General features: G+C 34.3%; 1 protein-coding gene across 1 annotated transcript in view; it reads right to left on the bottom strand.

Moving 5' to 3' along the window:
• Positions 1-3158: 3158 nt before the first annotated feature.
• Positions 3159-26781, bottom strand: part of LOC127946685 (USP6 N-terminal-like protein) — a 29922-nt gene continuing 6299 nt past the window's right edge. Inside the window, exons 10-15 of the mRNA XM_052543398.1 lie at positions 26651-26763; positions 13876-13980; positions 12452-12612; positions 12180-12289; positions 9628-9822; positions 3159-3506 (exon numbers count right to left, since the gene is read on the bottom strand). Of these exons, the coding sequence (XP_052399358.1) occupies positions 3428-3506; positions 9628-9822; positions 12180-12289; positions 12452-12612; positions 13876-13980; positions 26651-26763 (763 nt within the window). The 3' untranslated portion in view covers positions 3159-3427. The remainder of the gene's footprint in view (positions 3507-9627; positions 9823-12179; positions 12290-12451; positions 12613-13875; positions 13981-26650; positions 26764-26781) is intronic.

Raw genomic sequence — 26781 nt, forward strand, 5'->3', positions numbered from 1 at the left:
ACACACCCGGAGCAGTCATTTATGCTGCGGCGCCTGGGGAGCAGTTGGGGGTTCGATGCCTTGCTCAAGGGCACCTCAGTCATGGTATTGCTGGCCCGAGACTCGAACCCCCAACCTTAGGGTTAGGAGTCAAACTCTATAACCACGACTCCCCTAGTTTTATATTACATCCCTACTGTGTTATTCCTATGTATGTCTGTTGTCAAATTCCTTGTTCGTGTAAACATACTTGGTAATAAAGCTCTTCTGATTCCAATTCTCTGAGGTGAAAAGATGACGAAAAACCAAATTACCTGGATACCTGGGGAAACAAGATCATATTGTATTTAGTCAGAATTAAAGGATATTCCACCATTCCCAACCTGTATGAATTTCTTTCTTATATGAAACAGAAAGGAAAAAGATATTTTGAAGAATGTTGGAAACCAAATGCTTCCATAGTAAATACTATGTTGTTGACTGAATGGTTTCAAATTCCACTTCCATAATATTTGGTTTTTGTCCACACTATGTTGGTAACCAAATGGTTTTGGATCCCATTGACTTCCATAGTATGGACAAAAAATTAAAAATAAAACATTTGAGATAACAAATAGTATGTGAGAAAACAACTGAGAAAACTCAAGGTAAGTATCACATATCGAACGGTTTTGGGGTCCCACTGAATTCCACAGTATAGACAAAAAAATACCACAGAAGTCAATGGGACCTAAAACTGTTTTGTTTCCAACATTCTTCAAAATATCTTCTTTGTTTTCTGCCTATTTTTGGGTGAACTGTCCCTTTAAAGTCATTTTAAATTGTAATTTAAACAAGGTAAAGTGCAAGATCTTCGGACCAAAGAAGATTTTTGTTTTCCCACGCTTTGGCATCACAAACAATATATTTAATGAGCTTCTCATGATGAAATATAAATGGTGCGTCACATTAACGAGCGCATTAGAGAGAGGAGGAAGGGGATGTTTCTCAAATACAAACAAAGCTGACCTCTGTGCATGGGCAGCAAACCTTCCAGCTTTGATCCTGAACTAGTGGCTTTCAGCCATTACAAGGTCATGGAGGTCCACTCAAAGCATTCCCCGACTTAATAGGTCACTACACTAAAGACTATGTGGAGATGGGTGGGAGTGGGTTGACACAGGTATGCAGGATCTCACAGGGACTGCGACACACTCAGAGGGTCTCTTACACATGCACTGTACATGAAATAATTTTTTATAATAGCAAATGCGTTCTACATTCTTGAAAACATATTTCCTCTAATACATATACTGGAGAGTGCAACAGTCAACATGCAAATATAAAAATTCAATTCATTTTCACCATAGAGTTCATATGCTCCAAACTTCTTATACACGTTCAAAGGTTTTTTTCTTTATTACTTTTATTCAGCTAAAGATGCATTAAAATTATTAAAAGTGGCAGTAAAGACAGTTATAATCTTACAAAATATTTCTATTTTAAATAAATGCTTGATTCCTGAAAAAAAGTCCCATGATTATCATTAATAACTGATCAGTTGCAGTGATTCATGGAATTATAGTTCATTCCTAATAAACTATAAGAGGACCTTTGGCCTTTTATCCAGATTTTTTCTTTTTCAAATCAAAGTTTGTAAAGTTGTGATTCATCCCAGAGCTGGTCGAACTAGTTAAAGGCTTATAAGTATTTACGGAGGAATTTTTTTAATCTTTATGATGAAATGAATTGGAAAAATACTTCCAAAACCAATACAGCTATAAAAAATAAAGAAAGAAATAAAAGTGTCCGGCAGTTACACCCTAGCAATCACACAAGCAGCCACCCACAACATCCTCACAACCACCTAACAGTCATTAAATTACAAAGAAATGGAAAGTAACGTTGAATTAAACATAAAAGATTGAAATTTTCTTTTAAAACATTCTAGTTTTTATTTAGAACTTTTTTTCTTTTTTTTTTTGTACAGTGTACTGCTTAATTTTTTAATGCTTAACAGTATGTGTAAAATGCAACACTAAAAACACTTAATTACAGTAGTATTCAGTGACTAATATTCAGTTTAATGTTAATTTGAGCCATTAAAGATGCTTTGGATGGGTGGACAGAGCTACTGGCTCGTCTCCGAGCCTCAAACAGCATCGAGGTGAAGTGTGAGGTCTGTGTGAATAAATCGAACAAGACTAATGATAAGACTAACTCGTGGAAATCAATCAGCTTTTCACACGACCAGTGTGTGAATGGAGCCCTTCCTTCGCTGTTCTTTATGTTGACTTAGCAGGCAGAAACGTTGAGAACAGCACACAATTACAAATTCTCCTTGCAACTGATGGCAAACATTGTGTGGATGTGGAGCCGTTTGAGGACTGAATCTATATGCTCACTTGCAAACAGAAAAAGGCCTTTGAGGTGAAAAGCAAACACATGGAAATGAAAACAGAAACCGGCTCCTCCACTGTTACATGACATCAGTGCAGGACTCGCTCGTGTGTGGCGCTGCTCATCCGAAACCTACACCTCAGATAATTACAGGGCTTTGACACTCAGACGCTTTATGACTCTTGTTGTCTGTGTTTTTGTATGTTGTCATTGCACTCCTACTTCCAACATCATACTGGAGGAGGTCATGGAGCCACAGCAGCGAGGCCTGTGGGAAGCAACTGATCCACACTGCTCATTTAAACATAAAGTCCGTTTTTCATTCAAAGTCACCCCTACCTTGATTTGACAGGATCTCACAGATTCTCAAAATCTAATGAGACATTTTACACATGAAAACAAACATCTCAACACAGCAGAAGTACAGTAGGGCCATGCAGTAGCTTTAAACTCTTGGGGGGATATATATACGTGTGTGATAATATAAAGAATTTCTTATTTTCGGAATTGTAATCTGGTTAAACTCAGACACAACTTAACTTATGACTAACATAGTATAATTTGCATTAAGGAAGTTAGCTACTGCTCAATTGTTTTACATTTTTTAAATCAATTATTTTCCAGTTTCTGTAATTTGATGCGACGAGATACCTGACGTTTGTGTAGCTGTTTTCCAAAATTTCCCAATTAAACTACAAATATCTCCAGAAAACACGTTTTGCTTGAAACCGACTGAGAGAGAGAGACAAATGACCGAAAGACAGACAGATCTTCACAAACAAAAGACAAGAAGCCATACGTTTATTATGAATTAATCTTTTATTAAATAACTATAAAAGCTACATTAAAATACGGACATTCCATAAATTATGGAAGTCAGAAAAAACATGATTTTGAAAATCCTTCATTCATACATTAACACGGACTTGTGTAAAGTTGGTAGTGCATATCAGCAACATGTGGTCAGAGACGGTGAAGGAGGAGAGAGTCTTAAATTGTCAGATGACAGTGCTTCATTGAGCAGTTATGAAGTGAGCACACTTTGTTCCATGACGAGTCCCACGTGGGCTCAAATGAGCTGTGATTCCCGCACTTGACTGGCTGTGTTTGGGCAGGGGATGAAGTTTCTCTCGCTCAGCGGCACATGCCTTCATTCACAAACACAGAAGGGTAGTTATTCAGGGTGTGCGTCAAAATGATTTTCAGAACAATTGCAGGGACAGTGCCATGATCACAATGATAATGGTCTGTTTCTGCCCAGGTCATGGTGCACTTATGAAATTGAACCTGCGACCTGCTTGGCTTTAAAACAATGTTTAAAAAAAGCAAACGTGCATGCATTAGTTAATAGCATAACTAATATTACATCTATTATAGATTCAAAACAACAAGAGCAATCATGCACATATCGTGTTATGTAGCCTTACATGAACTACTCAATTAAGATGTAGCCATAAAAACAACCCGCTGTAGCAACTGTTCTTAAGGGCCCTGCAGCTCGTGCTATACTAAACTTGAGTGCTAAAAGCAGGAGATGTTCTCAGCTAAAGACACCTCAGGCAGCAAGAGCACTCTTGTCCTTTATTGTCTCGCTCTCATTTCTCAGGAGCGCTCGAAATATTGCTTTACCCTGCTGTGCCATTCATTTGGTCTTTGCAGAACATCCTCTTGCACTTAAAATCTCAAAAAATAATAACATTCAACAAACCTTCTTTGACTTAAAATATGTCCATTAAATGAAGCCTTTTCAACAACAAAAATCAAATGGAATCAAATATTTTAATGGATTTGTTCTCGTTTTAAATGAACTGAAATGTATTAAGTTAATCTACATGAACAAATATGAAAATGAACATGATTGACCACACAATATATATTATTTATATACATACTGTGCGTGTGTCTGTTTTAGTTCATATATACAAAATATACATAAATCATGCAAAAAAAATGTAAAAAATATTAATTTGAATATTTAAAAAATAATAAAATTTTTTTTTTTTTTTCAATATAATATAAAATTATTAATTGAAATATTCTTAGTATTAATTCGTATTATTTACATTTTAATGTTATAAGTAAATTATATATATATAAAATAAAATTAACTTGGTATAACATTAAAAAATATATGTTTAAAATATTACTAACTAAACTGCTTGAGAATTTCTGAAAATCTGGTACAAAATTTCTCTAAAACAAACTTATTTGTATTTTTTACAAAACGACATTTACTACAAAACTCACTTTTGAATGAGTTTTTGAATTACTTTGCATTAGCAGATTTTAATCAACTAACCTAAACACACACCATCCATCAGCTGGGGATATGAATAGGGTTGATCCTTTTCCACATTACTGCGTCCACACAACATAAGCCCAGTGGTAGCAAAACAGCAAGCTAAGCATGATTTCAGATTAAAAACACTATCACAATGTGTCTCTCTCAAGCTCCACAGGCTGAGACCTCTGCAGTCCTTCATATGATGGCAGTATGAAGCATGTGTGTCCGTATGGACCAGCTGCTTCTCGCTATACACCCTCTGAGGTCCACAGTAATTGTGTTTAAGCAGGTTTCCCTGCAGAGTTTATCCATGCTGGATTTAGCTGTTTGTCGGCACTATGAGGTGCAGAAGGCCCAGCGTGAATCATTGAGACAGAGCGGCCTGTTGGACAATGGAGGTGTAGAACAGTCAGTCCCAGGGGAAGACAGCTGGAAACCTAGAAACTGAGCACCGGTAATCAAAAGTGCCAGTTGTTTCTATTTGTGGCCGGCGTGGCATATAACCCAGAATAATGATCTCGACGTCATTTTGAGAATGACAGACAGAATGAGATCTAAGAGACATTAAATTACTGTTAAATTATTAAAATATTTTGAAGTATGTTGGTAAGTGGTAACAAAATGATTATGGGTCCCATTGACTTACAAAGTAGGGACAAAAATACTATGGAAGTAAATGGGACCAGAAACTGTTTGGTTACAGACAATCTTCAAAATATCTTTTCTGTTCCAAAGAAGAAACAAAAGCATACAGGATTGGCACGACGTGAAGGTGAGTAAATGATGAAATCCAAGTTGAAAGGTTCTGATAATGTTTAAAATCTGTGTTTATTTTATCGTTTTACAATTGTTTTGTTTTCTTAAGGGATCCTGCTAGAACTTTTTCAATGATATTACCGTAAGCAGATGTCTTTTTTTTGTAAAATTAAATTGTGAACCTTTAAAACAGGGTCTATAGGGACTATATATATAGTCTTTTTATAAAATACATTTTATACATAATCATTTAACTAAAGAATCTGCAAGCACTTTAATTTTTCCCTCTTGACTCGTACTGAACAAAAAGTGGTTCAATAATGATTAATGTTACAGGAACCAATTATTGCAAATGCAGGATCCCAGTGTGTTCTGGTAGTTTTATTTTTGCTAAGGTTTGCATATGGTGGTGTTCTTAATGACAGCTTTCCTAAAAATATATCCTATTCCTAAAATAAGAAATATCCAAATATATCGCCTTGCTTACAGTATCGCAATATATCGTATCGCAACCCCTGTATCGTGATTCGTATCGTTTCGCCACATTCTTGCAGATACACAGCCCTACTTTACACTAGTGGTCTCAGATTTTGGACTTGACATATTAGATGTAATCAGCTAATTAAGCAGCTTCATTTAGGATTCATGTGGCTGGAATTGTGGTTTTGGTGGACCTTGTACTGTACATCCGAGAAGCCATTAACTGCATTAAACAAAGCCAGCAACTGCACCTGGGCTCAGGTAAGAATATGTGCATTTTTTTTGTCCCAAACTCAGTTTTCCCATTTTAATTTTTCTGGATTATATTTATTTGTTCTATTTTTCTGGACTCCATTTTAATTGTTAAATTAAAGTTTACTAATCAAAAAGCATGTTTTGAAATCATGAAAATTACAACAGATTTCTTTTAACTGGTTTTTTATTTTTATTTAATAGGGCCCTATGAAATAAGTTTGATTTGACTTTTTTCTGGTAATCAAATAAAGGGAAAAATATTAATTTAACTTTTCTTGTAATCCAAAAAAAAAAACATTCCACGTTATACAGTAAATTCAGTTTATTTATGACTGGATTCTGCAAATCCATGGCATCGTGGAAATCACAGGGCCCTAGATAAGCAAACATATTCAAACAATGAAAAAATAATTTCACTAAAAGAAAAAAAGTGGAATAAAATAAAAGATTCCCAGAATGCACAAAGTCAGAAATTTCAACTATAACTATATATGATTTCATTCAAATTCATCCATCCGAATCCCAAAAGTATAAATAAAAAAAATCTTACATTTAGATAAAGTTCAATCCCAAAAATGTTTACACTCAATATACTTGTTTGCGAAATGTACTGTATTTCTGTGCATATTAAGAGTTATTAACTGTGCACTAATTAGGTTTACTATAGTACTGTTGTTATCTTAACATTATGCTCATGTCAAACTCTATTGAAATCAAAGAGTCAGATTTCCTGTGCATTTCAGGTTGTTGAAATGTAGCGCATATTAAATCAATTAATTTGGAAGAGAGCTAAAGCTTCACTCTCCTCTGCCTAAGTTACATTCACAACAACCGAGTGACCGTGCACTTTAAAAACTTTGCACGGACTCAGATTTCTACATGGTTAAAAACTTTCCCTATCCCAGGTCCCCTGGGGCAGACGCAGCCTTCTAAACTGCAGGGTGATGCTGGGAAATCAGGAGCTAAGTCATTAATAAATAAATGCCACTCTGTGTTGTTAATCATGGGATTTCGTACTGCACGTATTTCCCTTGGGATTTGATCCCATCACATTTTTCCTCAGTGTTGTTTATGCAACGTCTATAGCACAGCCACCAACACGGTCACCTGAATCTCAATGTGTTCAGATAAGATCAGCTGTTCCCTGATCAACTTTCCTACTTTCTGTCAGTTTTGTTGCGTAACCATCGCACCCAAGTGAACAACAAGGGCTATCGCACCCCTATCCAACAGCCCGGCACGAACCTACACGCATAGACAACTGTGTGCTGTATTACAAGATATGTATCCCATCACCACTTTGGGCAGGGTTGCCAGATATGCTGTAATCTTTCCCCCTGGGAGCCCCCGGAAACCAGATACAGAAGAGGAAGATCAAACACTGGGCATGGGATCCCATGTCTTTGCTGCTCATACGGAGCATGACGCACCCATGGCATACAGGGACAGAGGTTTTTCCCAGAGCATCCCACACTCTGGCTCTTTTCAGAGGTGGGACGTCTGATAATCACATGATTGGGAAAAGAACCACCCCGCAGATTGTGCCAGGTTTGTGAAGATAGCAAGCTGTGGTGGGAAGAAGAAAAAAAATATCCCAATGGAAGCACTGTTAACTTCAAAGAAGGAAAAAAGTTCAAAGTAGTATTTTTCTTTTGATGAACAGAGGAACCATTCAAATGCCAAAATATTTTGAAAATACAGAGGTTTTAAAATATATATACTTACAAAGCACCCTAACATACTTTATAAATATATATTTTTTATAAATATATATTTGTTGTTTTTTGTTTCTTAGTGTGAATGAATTCTAGAGCTGTGTGGAATAGTTTGCAGATGAAATACATCTTTTAGGAAATCCTGTTATGGCCACTAATGATATATAAAAAAAAGAACTGTAAAAGATATAAAAATATAAAGTACTCCATAAAATTAAATAAAATAATAAAAGCAAAACAAAGCAGAAAAAAATAACATAAAATGTACTAAATACCCCAAATTAAAACTTTTAAAAGAAACCAAAAAAAAAAAAATTTATATACAAAACTAAGCAAAAACTAAAATAAAATATAAAACGTTTAAAAGAAATGCACAAAAAACTCTAAAAAGAAACAAAAAAGATTAAGAAAACAAAACTGAGATAAAAGCAAAACAAAGCAAATAAAACCAAGTGAAGCAGATTAACAACAAAATTGTATGCTGTTATTGGAAACCACTGAAACAAAAAAGAAACACTTTAGACTACACTTTCTTTGTGTTAAATTTGTTTCATTGTGTTTTCATTTTGTGTGTAATAAGGAACTTTTCATGAAACCAGAAACTTGCTGGAAGAAACCTGAGTAAACCTGCAGAAAAAAAATTTTTTCACACAAGTCTCTATGTATGTGAATAAAGAAAAATGTAGCTAGGCTACTTTTATGCTTGAGAGTAGTAATTAAAATGTTCCTGGAAAGGATTCTGCTTTAGGAACTTAATTTTGAACTCCTTATTAACTGCATTCAAGGGAGGATTAAAATTCTCAAGTGAGACTAAAGCAACAACATTTTTGTTAAAAATGCACACATAATAGACCAACCTTTGCAACCTCTCTTAAAATCCCAGTCAATTAAAGTTTCACACTCCCCCTGACATCATTACAAGTGCTACTAAGGCACCAGGAAGTTGGATGTTAAAAGTTGAAAGGCCAGATGCTTGTGTTCATAGCTGGTGTGACTCATCTGCTCCTGTTCCATTGAAGGGGGCAGGTGGAAATGGCAGGACGCTGGCCTCTGGGCGCGAGGGTTTCAATACAGCCTGCTGACATAACTGACTGAACTAACACTTCTGCTCCATTTTTCCACCAAACCTACTGCTTTTCCGCATGATCCCAGAGGGTAAAGATGTAAAACGGTGACACAAATAGATCTCAAAAAAGGGATGCAGGCATAACCATTTATTTTTGTCCTCATAACCCTCATAAGCTATCTTTATCAAAGTTTTTTCCAGTGACGGAGACAATGCAGTCCTGCTCAGTGTAACCATGGATGACTTTCTAATGTGGAAATTCTGATAGTTATGCACCAATATAAAAATTTCAATTCAGATAATGTGATAATTTTATTTCCTTGCTGAGATCAAACCAATCCACAGGTATGCTACTAAAAAGTGGTGAAAAAAGCCCCTAAAACTCCCATTTACCTCATTAAAGTATCGCCTTTCATGTTTCCCTGTGCTTTCATTTAAATCCTTCTCCGTTGCAAAGAATCCATACGGTCGCATTAATCACTTTGAATATGAGGGATTGGGATCAGATTAAAGCATCATTATAACTAACGCATCTTCAGTGAGTACAAAAACTTGCCAAACCAAACCAAGTGGCCACCTGTCAGTTTAATCCCTTCCCAAAGCAAACAAGAATTATTGTTGGCGAACAAATGTTTATGATGGAGGATCAAATGCCTTTCCTCCGCCTACACAAGCCAAGGATGTATTAATCTTGAATGCAAATGATTCAGTACCTGCTTTGGGTTTCTTGACATTCACCATTCTTGGTGTTCTCTGGCCGCATAAGCGTTTGAGCTGCTGTTTGCTGAGATCTAGAGCTTCGATTCTTCAACATGAGGGAACCTCCTCGTCCAGACTGAACTCGGCTCTTTCTGCGAGCCACTTTACCCACGGGTCCTGACCTCACACGCCAGGCTGAAGAGCTGGAGCTGTGAAGAGTCAGAAATCAGATCTCAAAACTCACTCAGGGACATAGTATATGGACACTTGGCCATTCACAAAGAAGAACTTTCCCATTGTTTTCCTATGTAAACACATGCTAGACGGATGTGATTGACCACCTTCTTCATGTCTCAGCTTTTGCAGCATCTCACGCATGACAAAGTGCTCTAAACATATATTCATCTTTGAAAAAACTAAACACACACACTCACACAAGTATATATATATACATATATATATATATATATATATATATATATATATATATATATATATATATATATATACATATACATATATATATATATATATATATACATATATATATATATATATATATATATATATATATATAACAAAAAAAAAACAAGCTTAATACAAAAAAAACGATGAAAAAAATTACTAAATGATTAAAGCTTAATTAAAAATCAAAATGAAAAAAATTATTTATATATATATATATATATATATATATATATATATATATATATATATATATATATATATATATATATATATATATATATATATATATATATATATATATATATATATAGGTCATTTACTCCTTTTAAATTATTCATTTACTTTTTCAGATTTCATTTTGATTTTCATTTATGCTTTAATCATCTCGTTATGTGATTACCGTTTTTATATATATGTATATTTAGCTTGAGTTTTTTTTATTTGTGTTAAATTGATTTGCATTTTACTATTTCAACTTATTTCTATTTATTATATTTCAATTAGTTGGTAAGCCAACATTTGGAACTTTCAAGTTTATTATCTAATATTTTAAGCTTTGTTTTTTTTTTTAAGTAATAGTATATGTTAACAGTAACAAACAACACTGCTTAATTAAAAATATATTAACTCAAAACAAGTTTAAATATCTTATGCCATTTTTGAATTAACTATCTACATGATGCACAGGACTATTCCAGAGTATCATGTTCTTTTGTGCAAAGCTTTGAGCTTTTCAGTGTCATTTCTGATACCATATTTGAGGACATTTGGATTTTCTGTCTGTCATAAAAACCCTCAAATCCCTCAGTGCCTCTATGACTCTGCAACCCATCAGTAAAATGTGTATTTCTCACAGGGCCAATGAATGTTTGCATTTCAACGCAGGCTGTGCTCTAGGGCGTTTACACTTGGTTTTCTGGGAAAAGGGTGAAGTGTTGAAAACCTAAGCTGGGGGTTTGGACACACACAAAGAAACAGCCTCCTTATTTCCTCGTCATGTCAAATTAGGAAAAATCCACACACTGACCCTCGGTGACCCTATTCGGTCTCAAGGATTTCATTCTACAGACTCTAATTCAGGAGCTGCTGGGAATGACAAGTATGTTGGCATGTTTTTCCAACTTTTATCAAGAGAAAGGTTTGCGAAAAACAACATTGAAATTTACAATACAATTTTAACTCCACATTTAAATTTCAATCCTTATACATTAATGGGGTACTATGTTCGATGCTCCCACTTTAACTAATCTCAATCGAAATATCTAAAGCAACAAATTAGAAAAGAAACACTAAGTGTGCTCTATATCTAAGCATCTCAGCAATGTTCTGTATGAACACAAGCTCTCATAATAAAATGTGATGATGTGCATGTGAACTTGAATTTCCTGCACACACACACACACACACACACACACACACACACACACACACGTTAACAGGTGAGCAGACTTGCAAAACTATCTCAACTAGCCAGAAGCATTTTCTCAGTTAAAGCTCAATAAAAACATTAGTACAAAGCCATAAATTATGTCACTCTGTGATGAAGAAAAAAACAAAAAACAAAAACAAATACCTGATTAGTGACTCCAACCTGTATTTAACTAAAGAGAAAATTATTTTATTTGTTTATTCATCATTTACTTCCTCATCTTGTATCAAACCTGTTTGACTTTATTTCTTCTGTGGAAAAAAAGAAGGTATTTCAAAGAATGTGCTGGCTGCATCATTAAATCGCTCATAAACACTCCATAAGCTGATGGATATGATGATTTTTTTATTATTATCGCTTGAATGCTTTTATTGCATTTAATTTATTTATTATTAAAATAACTAATATTTCAAATGCTATCTCAAAAAATATCTCTATTTATTTGTCAGTTTCAATAGTGATTCATGTATTTTCTTTTACATTTTTTATTAATACATTGGAAATTATTTCTTTATGGGATACTTCTAAAGGTTTGAGTGTATTATATTAACAGTTCTTTTAATGAGCCACAGGTGTAGTCAATTAAAACGTTGTACCAATTAACTAAACCTATTTAAACACAAAAGGGGCCAGATTGTTTGGTGTTTTGTCTTTATTTCTTTCACATACCTGTCTTTATCAGCAGCTCCATCTGAATCTTGAGAAGGGAGCTGCTCCTTCTTGACCCCACCCAGAGTGGAATTCTGGGAACGCCTGCTACTGCTCCTCCTGGTTCGACCCTGAGTCACATACATTCTCAGAATAAATATATATAGGACTCATACACAGCACAGCAAAAAAAAAAATGTGTAAAATGTATATTTTCCCTGATTTCGATATCTGATTGTTATTTTCAGCTTCAAAGAATGCAGGTCATACATTGGTGATAATGTTAGATGTACCTGTGTCTGAGTGAAGGAGGTGGAGATTCTGGTTTTGGAGAGGCGGCCGAGGGCAGGGCTCCTCTTGGCAGGTGCACTGTACTTCCCCGATTCCAAAAGGTAATGCTGAGCAACTTTCAGCAGCCGCGTGAAAACATTTTTAGTGCTAGAGCCTGGAACCGCTGAAGAAACACAGATCACAAAAAAATATACACAGTGTCGATCAAAATAAATATATACACACAAATTAAAATAAAATTAAATAATAAGCATAAAAATGTCATGCTTTTTTGAATCTGGTGACAGAATAACAGATATATAATTTACAAATTCAATAATTAAATAAACACATATATACATACATAAACAGAAATTAATGAATATTAATTCACTGGTACATACATTGTTTATATATAGAAACAATAGCAAGTTTTTAGTGTGTAATTCTTTTTTTTCTTTCTATTTTACGCTTGGTTTTTTAAATTTATCATCTTATTTAATGTGTACATAATTTTAATAAATATCATAATGTAAAAAAAATAAAACATTTTAGACAAATATTTGAAAACAGAAGTTGAAGTATGTGATTTATGGTGGGACCAAAAGGAACATCAAAAATGTATTTATCTAAAAGGCTTTATTTCATTGGTTAGTCAATATTAAAATACCACATGGAACTGCAAAAATAACTACTTTATTTTTATAATTTCTGGAGAGTATGTGATTGGTTCTGTTCTTGAAGCATTCACATAACTTTAACTGATTAAACTGGGATAAAAGGTATTTTAAAGCCATTTTTAAAACACTTGGCTCTTTCCAGTGTAAATCTGTCAGCAGTACCAATGGTTGAACTTGTGTGAGCTGCAGTATATTTCCAGGTACAAACAAACATCACACCACAAACAGGCCCACAGCGCAAAGCTGAATGTTATCAGACTATCACATTTACACAGGTGCTGCCGGCCTGCTCTTGCTAATGCAGGCTGTGTGCTGGAGAACAGATATCCATGCCAGTCACATATGCCACTAGGGATTCTTTCTGTCCCCTGTAATCTCATCAACAGAACAAGGAAATGTGAGCTGTATTGTATTTCAAAGCATCTGTTTTGGTGGTTTTGAATCGGTACAGCTCTGTAAAACTCGAGTGTAATTCGCTTGACACTGAATGCATGAATCGGTGACCCTGAAGTACAACGTGTCAATGGATTTAGCCTATTGTCTTGATTTCTTCTTTCTGGACCAACAGTATTAACTCGTGCCGCGTGATTGGATCCAAGCAACACTATAATCTCATGGATGATACAGCAGGGTGCAAACTTGAGGTACTGGAGCACTTTTGTTATGACACTATATCCTTCTCTTGCAGCAATGACCCATCAGAGAAAGAGCACGGAGGTCCAAACCTGCCTAAATTACTCATTAATCATCTCTATGAACCGCCTCACCTTTCTTGGAAGTTTTCCTGCCAACTTCTTGTGAAGGTTTTTCATCTTGTTGTCCATGGCTGAGAGAACTTGTACAGTCTTTTGTGCTTTCTTTAATCACTTTCCCTGCAAAGATGGATGTGAAATGGACATTTTAATAGGTAATATATATATATATATATATATATATATATATATATATATATATATATATATATATATATATATATATATATATATATATATATATATATATAAACACCTGGTAGGGCCAAATAAAATAAACAGAAAAACAAAAAAGGGAATAAATTTAAAAGCTATAAATGCAATATAAAAAATACATAAAAACCAACACATTTTAAAAATATAAGATTTACAAATTTTAATAAATTATATAAAAACAATAAATAAATGTAAAAATTGAATTCTATAAATAAAATATATACAAAAAATAATAAATTAATAAAAATTAACATATATAACACATGCACAGACATACACAGTGTACAGTATTTAGTGTGTGTTGTGGAAAAAGCACTTTATTTTTTATGTAAGCTTCTCTGCCCCAAAAAAAGCAAAGCGAAAAATACCGCAGACACATGCCAACTCATTGAAAATGACAAATTACGGCAACAGTAAATGATTGTGTCGCATGTTTTACTATACAAAGAGTCAGAGATACATTTGAAGTACTTCACAACTACAATTGAACCTTAATCCCGGGCTTTGAAGAAAGATGTAATTTCACAATCAATCTTAATCTGCAGCAGTTTAAAAGCTTTAGTTCACAGTGGATCTCATTAAAACAAGTTTTGGCATGTTCATGAGAAAACCCTTGAAGGTACCAGCGCTCACCCTGCATGTATAATTTGGTATGGAATGAAAGTTAATGGACCACATCACTACATTCGACCCATTGGCATCGGTTTCAAAGAGGAAGATCCGAATGCAATAACAGATGCAAAATAAAGGTTTACCCTTATGCAGCAATGCCATGCTATTCTGAGAGAATCATGGGTAATCACCACTGAAGGCCATCGCTCTCTATCAAACTCAGAAAAAGGCTGTGTAAACATGATAGCGAAGGCATTAGTGACAATACAAACACATCTGGTGTGTGTATGTGTGTGCTCCTGAACAATGTTTCATTACGAGAAGAGACTCTAAACGCAGTGTACTATATGCAGACAACATCAGAAAAGTATATTTAAATAGAAGACAGTTCAAATTTAAATTGTGATATTTCATAATATTAATTTTGTATTTATTTTTTATTTAATAAATGCAGCCTTGAGCTTAAGAAGCAATTAAAAACCTACTGAACTTTTGCAGTGTATACACCACATATAATATTAAAAATATAACATTAAGTCTTCAGAAATGTGTATGTTGCGATGTTTTGTATTATACATCCGTTGTTTCTGTTTGTTGATGCCGATGTTGCAGAAACGAAATAAATACTCATTAATACAATCTAATAACTCAATTAAAGAGCCCTGTGAGCAACACAGCAATTAAATCTACAGAAAACAAGTCTTTTAATGTGAATTTATAAAATATAGTGAAGCTCTTAAATTCAAGAGCCTTATGCAACAAATCCCATTACTGCAGCACCAGATCAGATCCGCTACCGTCACAATCTGCTTGTGCATGTCATGTCTGGCTGAGCGCAGGGCAACAGGTCAGCATGGATCATCAGTGGCAGCATATTTCAGCTCTGAAACTGAGATCTGCCACTTCCTCTGACGCACAAAGAGCAATATTGGCCTGGCAACCGGTGACCATGGCGTCTATGCACAGGAACTCTGCAAGAACAAGAATAAACCCGAAGTTTCCTTCTGGACACAAGGCCCTGTTTCATAAAGACTGAATCAATTGGAATAAAGTACAAAAAGAAAATGGCCTACATAAAATTATATATAAAAAATAGTATAGTATAGTCTAATATAGTGTAGTATAGTATAGTATAATAATATAGTATAGTATAGTGTAGTATAGTATAGTATAATAATAAAGTATAGTATAGTATAGTATAGTATAATATAGTGTAGTACAGTATAGTATAATAATAAAGTATAGTATAGTATAGTCTAATATAGTGTAGTATAGCATAGTATAATAATATAGTATAGTATAGTATAGTGTAGTATAGTATAATAATAAAGTATAGGATAGTATAGTATAGTATAATATAGTGTAGTATAGTATAGTATGATAATAAAGTATAGTATAGTATAGACTAATATAGTGTAGTATAGTATAGTAATAAAGTATAGTATAGTATAGTATAGTATAACAGTGTAGTATAGTATGATAAAGTATAGTATAGTATAATATAGTGTAGTATAGTATAGTATAAAGTATAGTATAATAGTATAGTATAGTATAATAGTGTAGTATAGTATAGTTTAATATTGTGTAGTATAGTATAGTATAATAATATAGTATATTATAATATAATAGTGTAGTATAGTATAATATAGTGTAGTATAGTTTAGTATAGTTTAATATCGTGTAGTATAGTATAATAATATAGTATAGTATAGTATAATAGTGTAGTATAGTATAGTATAATAATAAAGTATAGTATAGTGTAGTATAATATAGTGTAGTATAGTATAGTATAATAATGAAGTACAGTATAGTATAATATAGTGTAGTATAGTATAGTATAATAATATAGTATAGTATAATAATATAGTATAGTATAGTATAATAGAGTATAGTATAGTATAATAATAGAGTATAGTATAGTACAGTATAGTATAGTACAGTATAGTATAGTGGGGTTTTAAACTAATTCCAATTATAAAAATATTTTCGAATATCAATTTAGTTTTCTTTTGAACCCCACTACATATAATCACTAAAAGTTCAAAAAATGTTTATATAAAATAAAATAAAACAAAATAAAAATATATTTAATGATGTATGTGGAAACATAATACGAATGTTAATTAAATAAAAGAAGGTAAAATAAATATTTAAATAATTAATACATTCAGAAAATCTGGTAGGGATTTTCCTTAATGGTTTTGTTTACTGGGTTCACTGGAGGTGATATATTTTCAAAGGGACCATAATTATTCTTAAATCAAGCTCATGGAAGAGGTGTGCACATGCAGGATGTCTTATCAGTTTCAAAAGATCCAACTTCAAGCTTCCTGTTCTCATATTTTTCCATTAAAACTTCCATAACTCACTACCATTACACATGGAGGGAGGTGGCTCCAAGTTCTCATGCACCAGAATCAATTTTTTATAATAAAAGTTTATTTTACATTTATTTATGTTACCTTGTACCTGAAGGCCCAGTCATTTTTTGACCGATTTCCCGGATACCCTCTAGCAAACAACGCAAATCCAGACAAAACCTTCATCAGTTTTCAATGCAACACTTTCCTCAAGTTATTTAGTGTAACATTGTGTGTGCAGTCTGCACACGCCAAAACATTGTGCCGCAGGAAAACAGATAACACACAGCCCAACAATGACAACAGTCAAAGTCCTGAGGTGGAGCCAAGGAACACAAAAGGTTATCCATGCCAATATAAAGGAAATGAGCTGACTTTTGAACTTGCAGCCAAACAATCCATCACAATAAAAAAACACTGAAGTAAAGAGACCACCACTTAAAACATTTGAGATTAAAAGACCTGCACCTCTGCAAAGTAAAGGTAACATACTGGTGATTAAACTTCTATAATGTCCTGCTTTCCCTTTGATGAGATTTATGGTACAGCTGTGGGTCATGTGATTACAGGAGGTCATTAACTGAGACGGGGGACTCGAGACACAACAAGGAACAAGCTCACTGATTTTAAACTGATAATTCGATTGTTTTGGATGGTCAGGTGTTATTTCTAATTTTGTTCAGAAAAGGTAAACATTTAAAAACAAATGCAATGAACGTCATTGAGATCCAATCAAGTGTTGTTTTAGATGCCTTTAACTTTCATTGGACAGAAATGGTTCTTTAAAAGATTTTTTATTTGTATTATTATTATTCCAATGAGAACATAAAAGCCTTCGGGTTTGGAAAGTGCTGAATGGCATGAATTATTCCTTTAAAATACTAATTGACTGACTTATGGCATTAGATTTGATTATGGCAAAATGACACATGAAAATATTTACTGGTAAACCATCTGTTTCTGATAGAGATATCACCATGTGTGCTGCTGACGCAACTCAGACTGTCCTTTGAGGATATTAAAAAGATTGAAGTAGACATGAGGAGGTTTAGCAGATAGTAAAACATCTTCACGCTGATGAAAAAATCTTGAGCTATATTCCAATGTTAAGGAGAAAATCAACCTTAGAAAGAAACGTCAATGATTAAGAAATATTTCCGATTTCTAGTTCACTATTCACATTTTATCTCTCTCGCTCTCTCTATATGGATATCTATAATATACAAGTTTAAAAGTATATAGTTAGTAAATATAGTATACAGTATAATATAAATATATTCTTTTTAATACCATATGCTATTACTCTTATTAAATTATTTTGTATATATAGATTTTATAACATGTACTGTAAATAAAGTATATAATTTAAATGTATTTATATATTTACAAATAAAATGAGTAAACATTATGTAAAAATTAATGAAATAATATTACCAAAACAACAGCAACAACCACATAATCCATTATTTTATATAAAAAGACACACAATGTATACGTAAATAAATAAACATTTAAAATGTATAATATTAAAGCTGCGGTAGGGAACTTTTGACGCTCTAGCGGTTAATAAACAGAACTGCTTGCGTCTTGCGGAAGAACATCGTAGCTGGAACTAGTTCTCTCTGTTTATGTCTATGAAGAATCACAAAGGTACTGGGTTACTCCGCCGCGGTACCCCCGAAGCAATCTAAAATAGTCCGAATATAAATACTTATTATAGGTGCACCCTAGTGATTCAGGACAAGCCAAAAACACGGTTTGGATAATGGATTCATGGTGTACTTGCTTATTATATACATTTTGAACACAAACAAAGTTACGGACCGCAGCTCTGATTGGTTATTTTTTACCGGGAGCGCATGACTTTCTGCAAATGGCAATAGGACCACTGGGAGGAGCCAGAGGAGCTTGATTTTTTCACAGATTATCTGTCTCATATTCTACTGTCAGGACATAATGACAGGTTTAATAAATATGTAAAAAAAAATTTTTTTACAAAAGTTCCCTACAGCACCTTTAAGATAAACAAAATGTATAATAAAAAGGTTCATTATTTACCAATAAAATAAGCCTATATTTATGTAAAAAAAAAAACTATATTACTAAAATGTTTATTATATATATATATATATATATATATATATATATATATATATATATATATATATATATATATATATATATATATATATATATATATATATATATATACACCTATGCCACATCCGCATGCAGTCTTTAATTAGCTTTAAATGGCTTACTTCAAAATTACTTTTGGTTTTCAAAGCAAGTCTTTCCAGCGCCAGGTAAGAAGGTCATGAAAGGGTTCAAAGGAGGAATTATGGAGGGAGGCCCACCACTGCATTGTCCTTTCCGGCCATCAATCAGGCCTGAATCATCTTTGAAAGATAGTCATCCATCCTCAGGAATATCAATCACCGCAGGGTCAAAGAAGAACCACTTGATGCTGCTCTTTCATTTTGAGTCACTAACCATGGCTTTCGTGGAGGCACTCAAGAGATGAAGCCCATGGATTCAGCTGTGGAGGAGGGTGATGATACACCAAACTTCCAATGTTTGCTTCCAGCCACAAGTTTACTACATTTGCAGCATGTTAAAATTAAAATAAAGTTAACATTTTAAAACTCAAATTAATTAAGGAATGATAACATCTTTCAACATACATATTAATTGAAAGATTATATAAATGTTAACATGTTCTTTGAACTAAGGCAAACCGTTTCTAATTATATGCACAGACCGTTGGGTTTTTTTAATCCATGTGAAGTGGTAGATCAGTTATGAGTAGATTTGAAAGCATCAATAAAGCAAAAGTGGTAGGAAGCAACTGACCTGCTGACACTGAGCTTAGACTCATCACATCCAGGACTCAACTTTAATGGTCCCACTGGATGATGGGTGGCCTGATACTGGCGACCCAGGAAAGCCTTCAGTCATTAGTGGATTTATAGCCAACACAAGGCTCTACTCAAGAAGTTCGAAAGAATTTCACCTTTCTGACCTGGTTAAGCCAGGGTCCTAAGCTGTGCTGCACTCTTTTGACTAAATGCAATGAAGCCATCTCTTCACGCTCATCAACCGTGTGCCGCCCAGAATGGAACGGCTTGTGCTGGTCATTGTCTGTTTCACATTTTCTGAACAAGCGCTAGGCGATTACTTGATTAAGCCGGTCCAGCGGGAGCACTCGGGTTACAGAAAATATTAGCCTTCAGCAGAACATGCTCGAGGACAGAACAGTCAAACGCAATGAACGGCTGACTTAATCAGCTCGTTTTACAGGATTAGAGGCAAAATGGCTGACTATTGTGTTTGCTCAGACACAGAGCCCTGCTCAAGGTGACCAGAGAGGCAGATTCACAGCTAAGATGCAATATAAATGGTTTTGATAGCCGTGTTACCCTTCTTCAGCACTGTACCATACCAAAGGCCCGAGTCCCTGTCAGGGGTCCCACTTATGCAGCGTTCACACTGCACAATTTCAGCCCCATTTTTCACTCACCGACAGGTTTTGATAAATCACAAAAAAATGCCCAAAATTGGCAAATAGGTGCTCGTTCATGCGAGTGACAATCACGCAGTGTGAATTGTCAAAGACACGATCTGAGAGAATCGCCGCAAAATATTTGGCATAATAAATATCTGGAGCTTTCATCGATTCACAATCAAGCTGTGTGCAATGATTTTTGAATGAAAACTACTGCAAAATTATTTTAAAAAAACTCTTTGCAGAGCACACTTGGCACTGCAACTGTTCCAGGCTCCACAAGTCTGAATTTATTGTTATTAAAATAAAATAAAAGTAACTGTATTGCAAAATGGTGAAACATACAATATTGTAGAATGTGTTATTTTAACTCTTTTACCGTTAAAGACAAGTTATCTTGTCATTTACGAGTAAACAGTTCACCACCAAATACAAGATTTTACGGCTTACATTGTTTTCACTGTTATATGCTCGGGGACGCTATTACGCATCTACTGAATGAGAACAGAATCTCCTGATCAAAAACACAGACGAGGAAGATGCAGAGATGAGCGTATGCATCTGCATACATATAAGATGCATATGTTCATTTCTGCATCTTCCTCGCCTGTGTTGTTTTTTGAAATAACGTGATCTTCATCAAAAAACAGCATACAAATCAAAGCTTCTTTCATAAAGACTCATGTACTCTCAAGTTACAATACTGAACCAGTCTGAATGAATCGTTCACTGAAGGAACTCAAAATAAACAAAAAATAAATAAAATTTTGAAATTTAAATCAACAATTACGGACTTGTTTAAAGGCTTGCCACGATAGACGATGTTGACGGTGATACCGGGGTTAATCCACAACACCGGTCACGCCACTTGCCCACCACGGCACTGACCTCCACCATTGTTTTGACTTTTTTATAGTAATAAAAATCAATTAGTTCAATAAAAGAACAGACCCTACTATTAAAAACTGAACGCAGCTGCTCAATGCAGCATGCAGAACCACAGTCACATTACAGATCAGATTTAATTCATCCAGTGAGGAGAGTGAGTCAAGCTGACCGACAAGAAGAGTGTAATGAGATAGACAAGACAATGGCGGATGATTTAGTTTCAAAATTAAATGCAAAAACACCTGTTTGGAAATATTTTAGATCTTGTAAAGCCTGTTGACTTTTGCCATTTATCTAAGGTGATTTTGGACGTTTGTTTAATTGGTTCCACATTGTTTGCTGATTTTTACTTTATTTCAACTTTTCATTTGTTTCATTTATTTATTTGGTTTGCCATCAAGGTGTATGCTGAGCCTCCAAGTTTTCTTACTCATTTTGCTAATAAACGTTCTATGTTTCTTATTTATTTGTTTATATATTATACATGTATACTTAGCCTATTTCCAGCTTTGTATACCTATTTAAATTTAAATATTAGGCATAGCATGCCCTATAGCATGGTTTATTATTATTAGTTTTGTTAAAAAATGTTCTATGTTTTATAAACAGGCTAAAGTGAGTTTGACGTTGTATTTAGTTGTTGTATTCAAGCAATTGACACTAAATTGCCACTAATTCAAAAGGGAAAGTAAAATTTGCAAAGGGTGCTTTAAAGCTATTTATAAGTGAGGAAAAGAGGGAAAATTCAAACAAACAAAAAACTAACAACTGCTTTACGCTGAATTGCCACTATTTGAAAGTGAAAGCAAAATGTGCACGCCACTTTTACAAGCAATTTAAAAGTGAAGGAAAGCAAGGAAAAGCGGTAATGCCCCGCCCCCACAGTGATAACGGTATTACCGGTGATGTCACACGTTGATTAACTGGTAGGGTTGGGTATCGATTGGGTTTTATTCGATACCGGTGCAATTTCGATACTTTTAAAATGGTACAGGTGCCTGAATCGATACTTCTATAAAAATAAATAAATAATTTTAAAAAGCCTAAGAAGGATAACATTAAAAAAAGATTTAAAATAAATCCTCCTTGGATGCTCTCATTTCCCAAGCTTCCCTTACTCTAAGACTATATATTTCACGATCTGGGTCATTAATACAAAACCACACATAATGTTTCTACTGTTTCTCTGTCAATCACAATTAGTTCTGTCTGTCCCTGTCTTTAATCAGTTCTGTGAATGACTGTATGCTCATTCTTTATAAAGTAGCAACAATGTCTTTGTAAAGTACAGTCTTAGGCATATTAGTATTTTCACTTCAAAAAAGGGTTTTAAGCCAGTTATTTTGGATCTTTTGCTTTAGTATGTCAGTAGGAAATATCGGTTTAAATTTCTAAACATTCATTTTGACATTAATTTTAATAATAATCTAGTGAGATTGTTTAATGCACAAGCAGTCTGAAAACAGACTGAACTGATTGTGGGTTGAAGAGTGCGCTGAAAGACGGGGAGGAAACGGGTCTGACACTGTTTTTTTATGAATTTTAAGCGGACTGACTGAGGCGATCGTATATGTGTGTACAGTTTATGCAGATAAATGCTATAGCCCCTCTAAAAAAAGCCTAGCGACGCCCATGCCTCGTGTACATTTCGGAGAACCAGGACAAATATTTCATTCGATCGCTCAGGCATTTAAGAGGCACCGAAATCTTCGTTCTGGTTCGGTTTGGTGCATACCGGTTCCATAGGTACCGGTACCATATTGGCCGTTCAAAAATCCGGGTTCAGAAAGATCTTTAGTATTTTTGAAAATTATTTTATGATTGAAAATATAGTAAACACTAATGTTTTGAAATATTACAACTTTAAATAACTGTTTTCTATTAAAATGTATTTTAATATGCAATTTATTCCTGTGATGCTAAGCTGAATTACTCCAGTCTTCAGTGTCATATGATCCTTCAGAAATTATTTGTATATGCTGATCAAGAAATATTTATTATCCATGTTAAAATCCAGATTTTGCTGCTTAATATTTTGTGAAAATACTAGTCACTTTTGATCAACTTAATGTGTACTGAATAAAAGCATTAATTTATTTCCAAAAAATCTTACTGGCGCCTAACTGTGAAACAAAAGTGTATATGAATGCATGTAAAACTGAATTGAATTTCTGTAAATATCTGACATCTTGAGTTTGATTGCACCTGCAGAAAGCAGCTGAGTCACTGCAGCACAGACGGCAGGGAAAAACATCACAGCGATGCACCACAGCGCTGAGATAGCAGCACACCTCAGGATTCTGCCAACACACTCACAAGCAAAATACAATCCTGCTCTCAGGGCAACAAACCCCTTTCTGTACCGCACCCCCCCATGGGAGCCTAAACAGCAATCATCAGTGGTGTCTATGCTGCAACATTCATGACAAATTAATTTGTTCTTGTAAGCTATAAAGCTTGACTTTCAAACAGGGATCAAAACGTAAGTTCCTCTGAGAGAGAGACCTGCAGTAGAGAATAGCTGCTTGACTAGCTGAAACAAGAGTAAAAGCCATTTTAAAGCTTTTACAGGGTGATTTTCACAATTCTGATTGTACACTTTCAGTCAAATATTCATATTCTATTTCTAATCTATTTATTTATATTCTATTCCATAACACAGAGATGAATTTCCAACATCATTACTCCAGTCTTTAGTATCACTGAACATTGAGGAATCATTCTAATGTGCTGATTTGCTATTCAAGAAACATTTCTTATTATCCATGTTGAAAACCGCTGTGTTGCTTCATATCTTTGTGGAAACGTGATACTTTTTTCAAGATTCTTTGATGAATCACCAAAAGGACAGCATTTATTGGTAATAGAAATATACTGAAACAATCTAAAAGTCACTTTTGATCAAATGATGGGAAAAAAAAAAAAAATCTTACTGACCCTCAAACGTCTGATTAAAAGCTGATAAGAATACAAATATCAAATATTATGAACTTGTGCTCCTTGTTGCTTAAAGCAAACGACAAAATACCTTCAGGCAGGTATGAAGTCATGGACAGGTGTGCTAAAAACCTAATAAACATACAATCTATTTAAAGACATAGACCACTAAAAAACTCTTCAGTCAACAGTAAGTCAGCTGTGATCGTTCTGTGGTTTCCTGACATCCAGGTGTTTCCCAAATAGACCTGTCATGGAAGCTCAGGTGCAGTGAGGGAAGGCTCTATGAGTCAGTTCTCATTACCTTGTTAAAAGGTGGACCGAGAGGGCTGACGGCACCCCGGATGACTCCCAATGACTCGCAGAGCTTTGGATGACAGATGCATACTGTAAAAATCACTGCTGGGCCTTTCAATTACACCAGGGCCCCCAAAAAAACAGCTCCAGCATGCATAGCCACCTTCGGGGAATTTCTCTCTCATTAAAAGCCGATGAGTCACGGCCGCCAGACAGACAAGTGCCCGTCGAATGGGATTCTGTCAAACCTGCAATAACGCTACCATAAATCACCAGTGGAACTTGAATAAATCAGAAGTATGTTCCCCACTTATCCAATAAAAATGTACAATATCCTTATATTTATTTGTTACTCCTCTGTCCTAGTACATCCCTGCATCTTAATCAGTTCTATTCCATTATCATCTATAGCACTATTTATACAATTTATTTATTTGCAAAACTTTTTTTTTTTGTCTGTGTTGTTGTTGTCTCTGTTCACTGGAAGCTTATGTCATTAAAACAAATTCCTTGTATGCACAAGCATACTTGGCAATAAAGCTCTTTCTGATTCTGATAAGGTAAATGTACTGTGCATAATATGAGAAAAATACTTAAGTAAGCGGTACCTGATTTTAAGTAAAAGTACCTGATACTGCAAGAATCGAACGGCAAAAGTGAAAGATAAATCAAAATAAGAAAACAAATCGTAAAAGTAAACAATAATAATGTATTAAAAAATACAATTATTCATTAAATAAAAAAATGACATTAAATAAGTAAATAAAAAGAAATTAAACTATTAAAAAAAGCATATTTTACGGAATTTACATTATTTCTGTTTAATGAATCTGAGCAGAAATCATTTTTATTCATGTTTATAGACCTAACATTACTCAAGTACTGGGCAGAATAATGAGACACTGTACATTAATATAGAATTAACTTATTTGATATATAGAAATGTTATTGTTATCTGATATTGCAAGAACCAAATTGCAAAAGTGAAAAGATATTAACAAAAGGTTTAAAGGGGGTTATGGGGTATAATAATAATATAATATAAAGTATATTAAGAAGTTAATTATATAATTATATTAATAAGAAGAAGTATATTAATAATAAAACATTTATTATTAAATAAAAACAATTTATTAAAATGACAAATAAAAAACAACAACATACAATTATTTGTTAAAGTTGTTGTTGTCTTAACTAATTTAAATACAAATAAAATACATAAAAAATACATTTTTATATTATATTATTTTGTTAAATAAATTTGAAACAGTGTCTTTTTAGTTTTATAGACCAAACAGTACTCTAATATTTGGTAAAACAATGAAACACGGAAATCTTACCAACTTTACTTTTTTATGCATATAGTTAAATTGATTACTTATAAACCATTAATGTGTGAAAACACTGAAACCTGCATTAGTAGACAAGGTCTGTAAGCTTTAGCCTATTGTTACTGAACTCAAAGAGAGCATCCAGCCAGAGCACACTTAAAGAGTGCGCTTTGTACACCCAGGCATGGCGTCCTCCCCTGAGTCTAACATGAGATGCAGCTGACATTTTGTTCACTAAAAGCCAGCACTTACGGGCTCATCCAGTCAAAAGCATCCCTGTTATTGGTCCCCTAACAGATGCTGATGACCGAAGAGATTGAGTCACCAGTCTGTCCCTATCTAGTGTCTCTGTCAGCCCATTACACTTGACCCTTAGTCCTGAACTCTGAGTCTTGCATTCAGCATAGTAGACTGCTGAGACACATGGGACAGCATACTGTACTGAAGGTGGGCTCATATGTACACTAAACAAACAACGGGGACAAAGAAAGAGGTCTTATGTAAGGGGGGCTGGAATGTCAGTACATGTTTGGATGGGGCTTTGCTTGGAGAACAAGCTTATTCATTGTTGTAATCGACTGAATGTTCTAAGCTGTGCCTGCATGCTAGGATGTTTAATGGTGGGATTGTGGGTATGTGTCTACCTTCATCCTGTCCACCAATGGCCTCTTCCAAGACTAGGCGGTTCATGCAGTTAATTTCCCATTCCTGAACGTCAGTGTTCCAGAGGGCTGGGATGAGGACACGATGCTGGGAGCTGGACACAAATATACAA

The sequence above is a fragment of the Carassius gibelio genome, chromosome A25 (assembly GCF_023724105.1).
Source record: "Carassius gibelio isolate Cgi1373 ecotype wild population from Czech Republic chromosome A25, carGib1.2-hapl.c, whole genome shotgun sequence".
NCBI lineage: Eukaryota > Metazoa > Chordata > Actinopteri > Cypriniformes > Cyprinidae > Carassius > Carassius gibelio.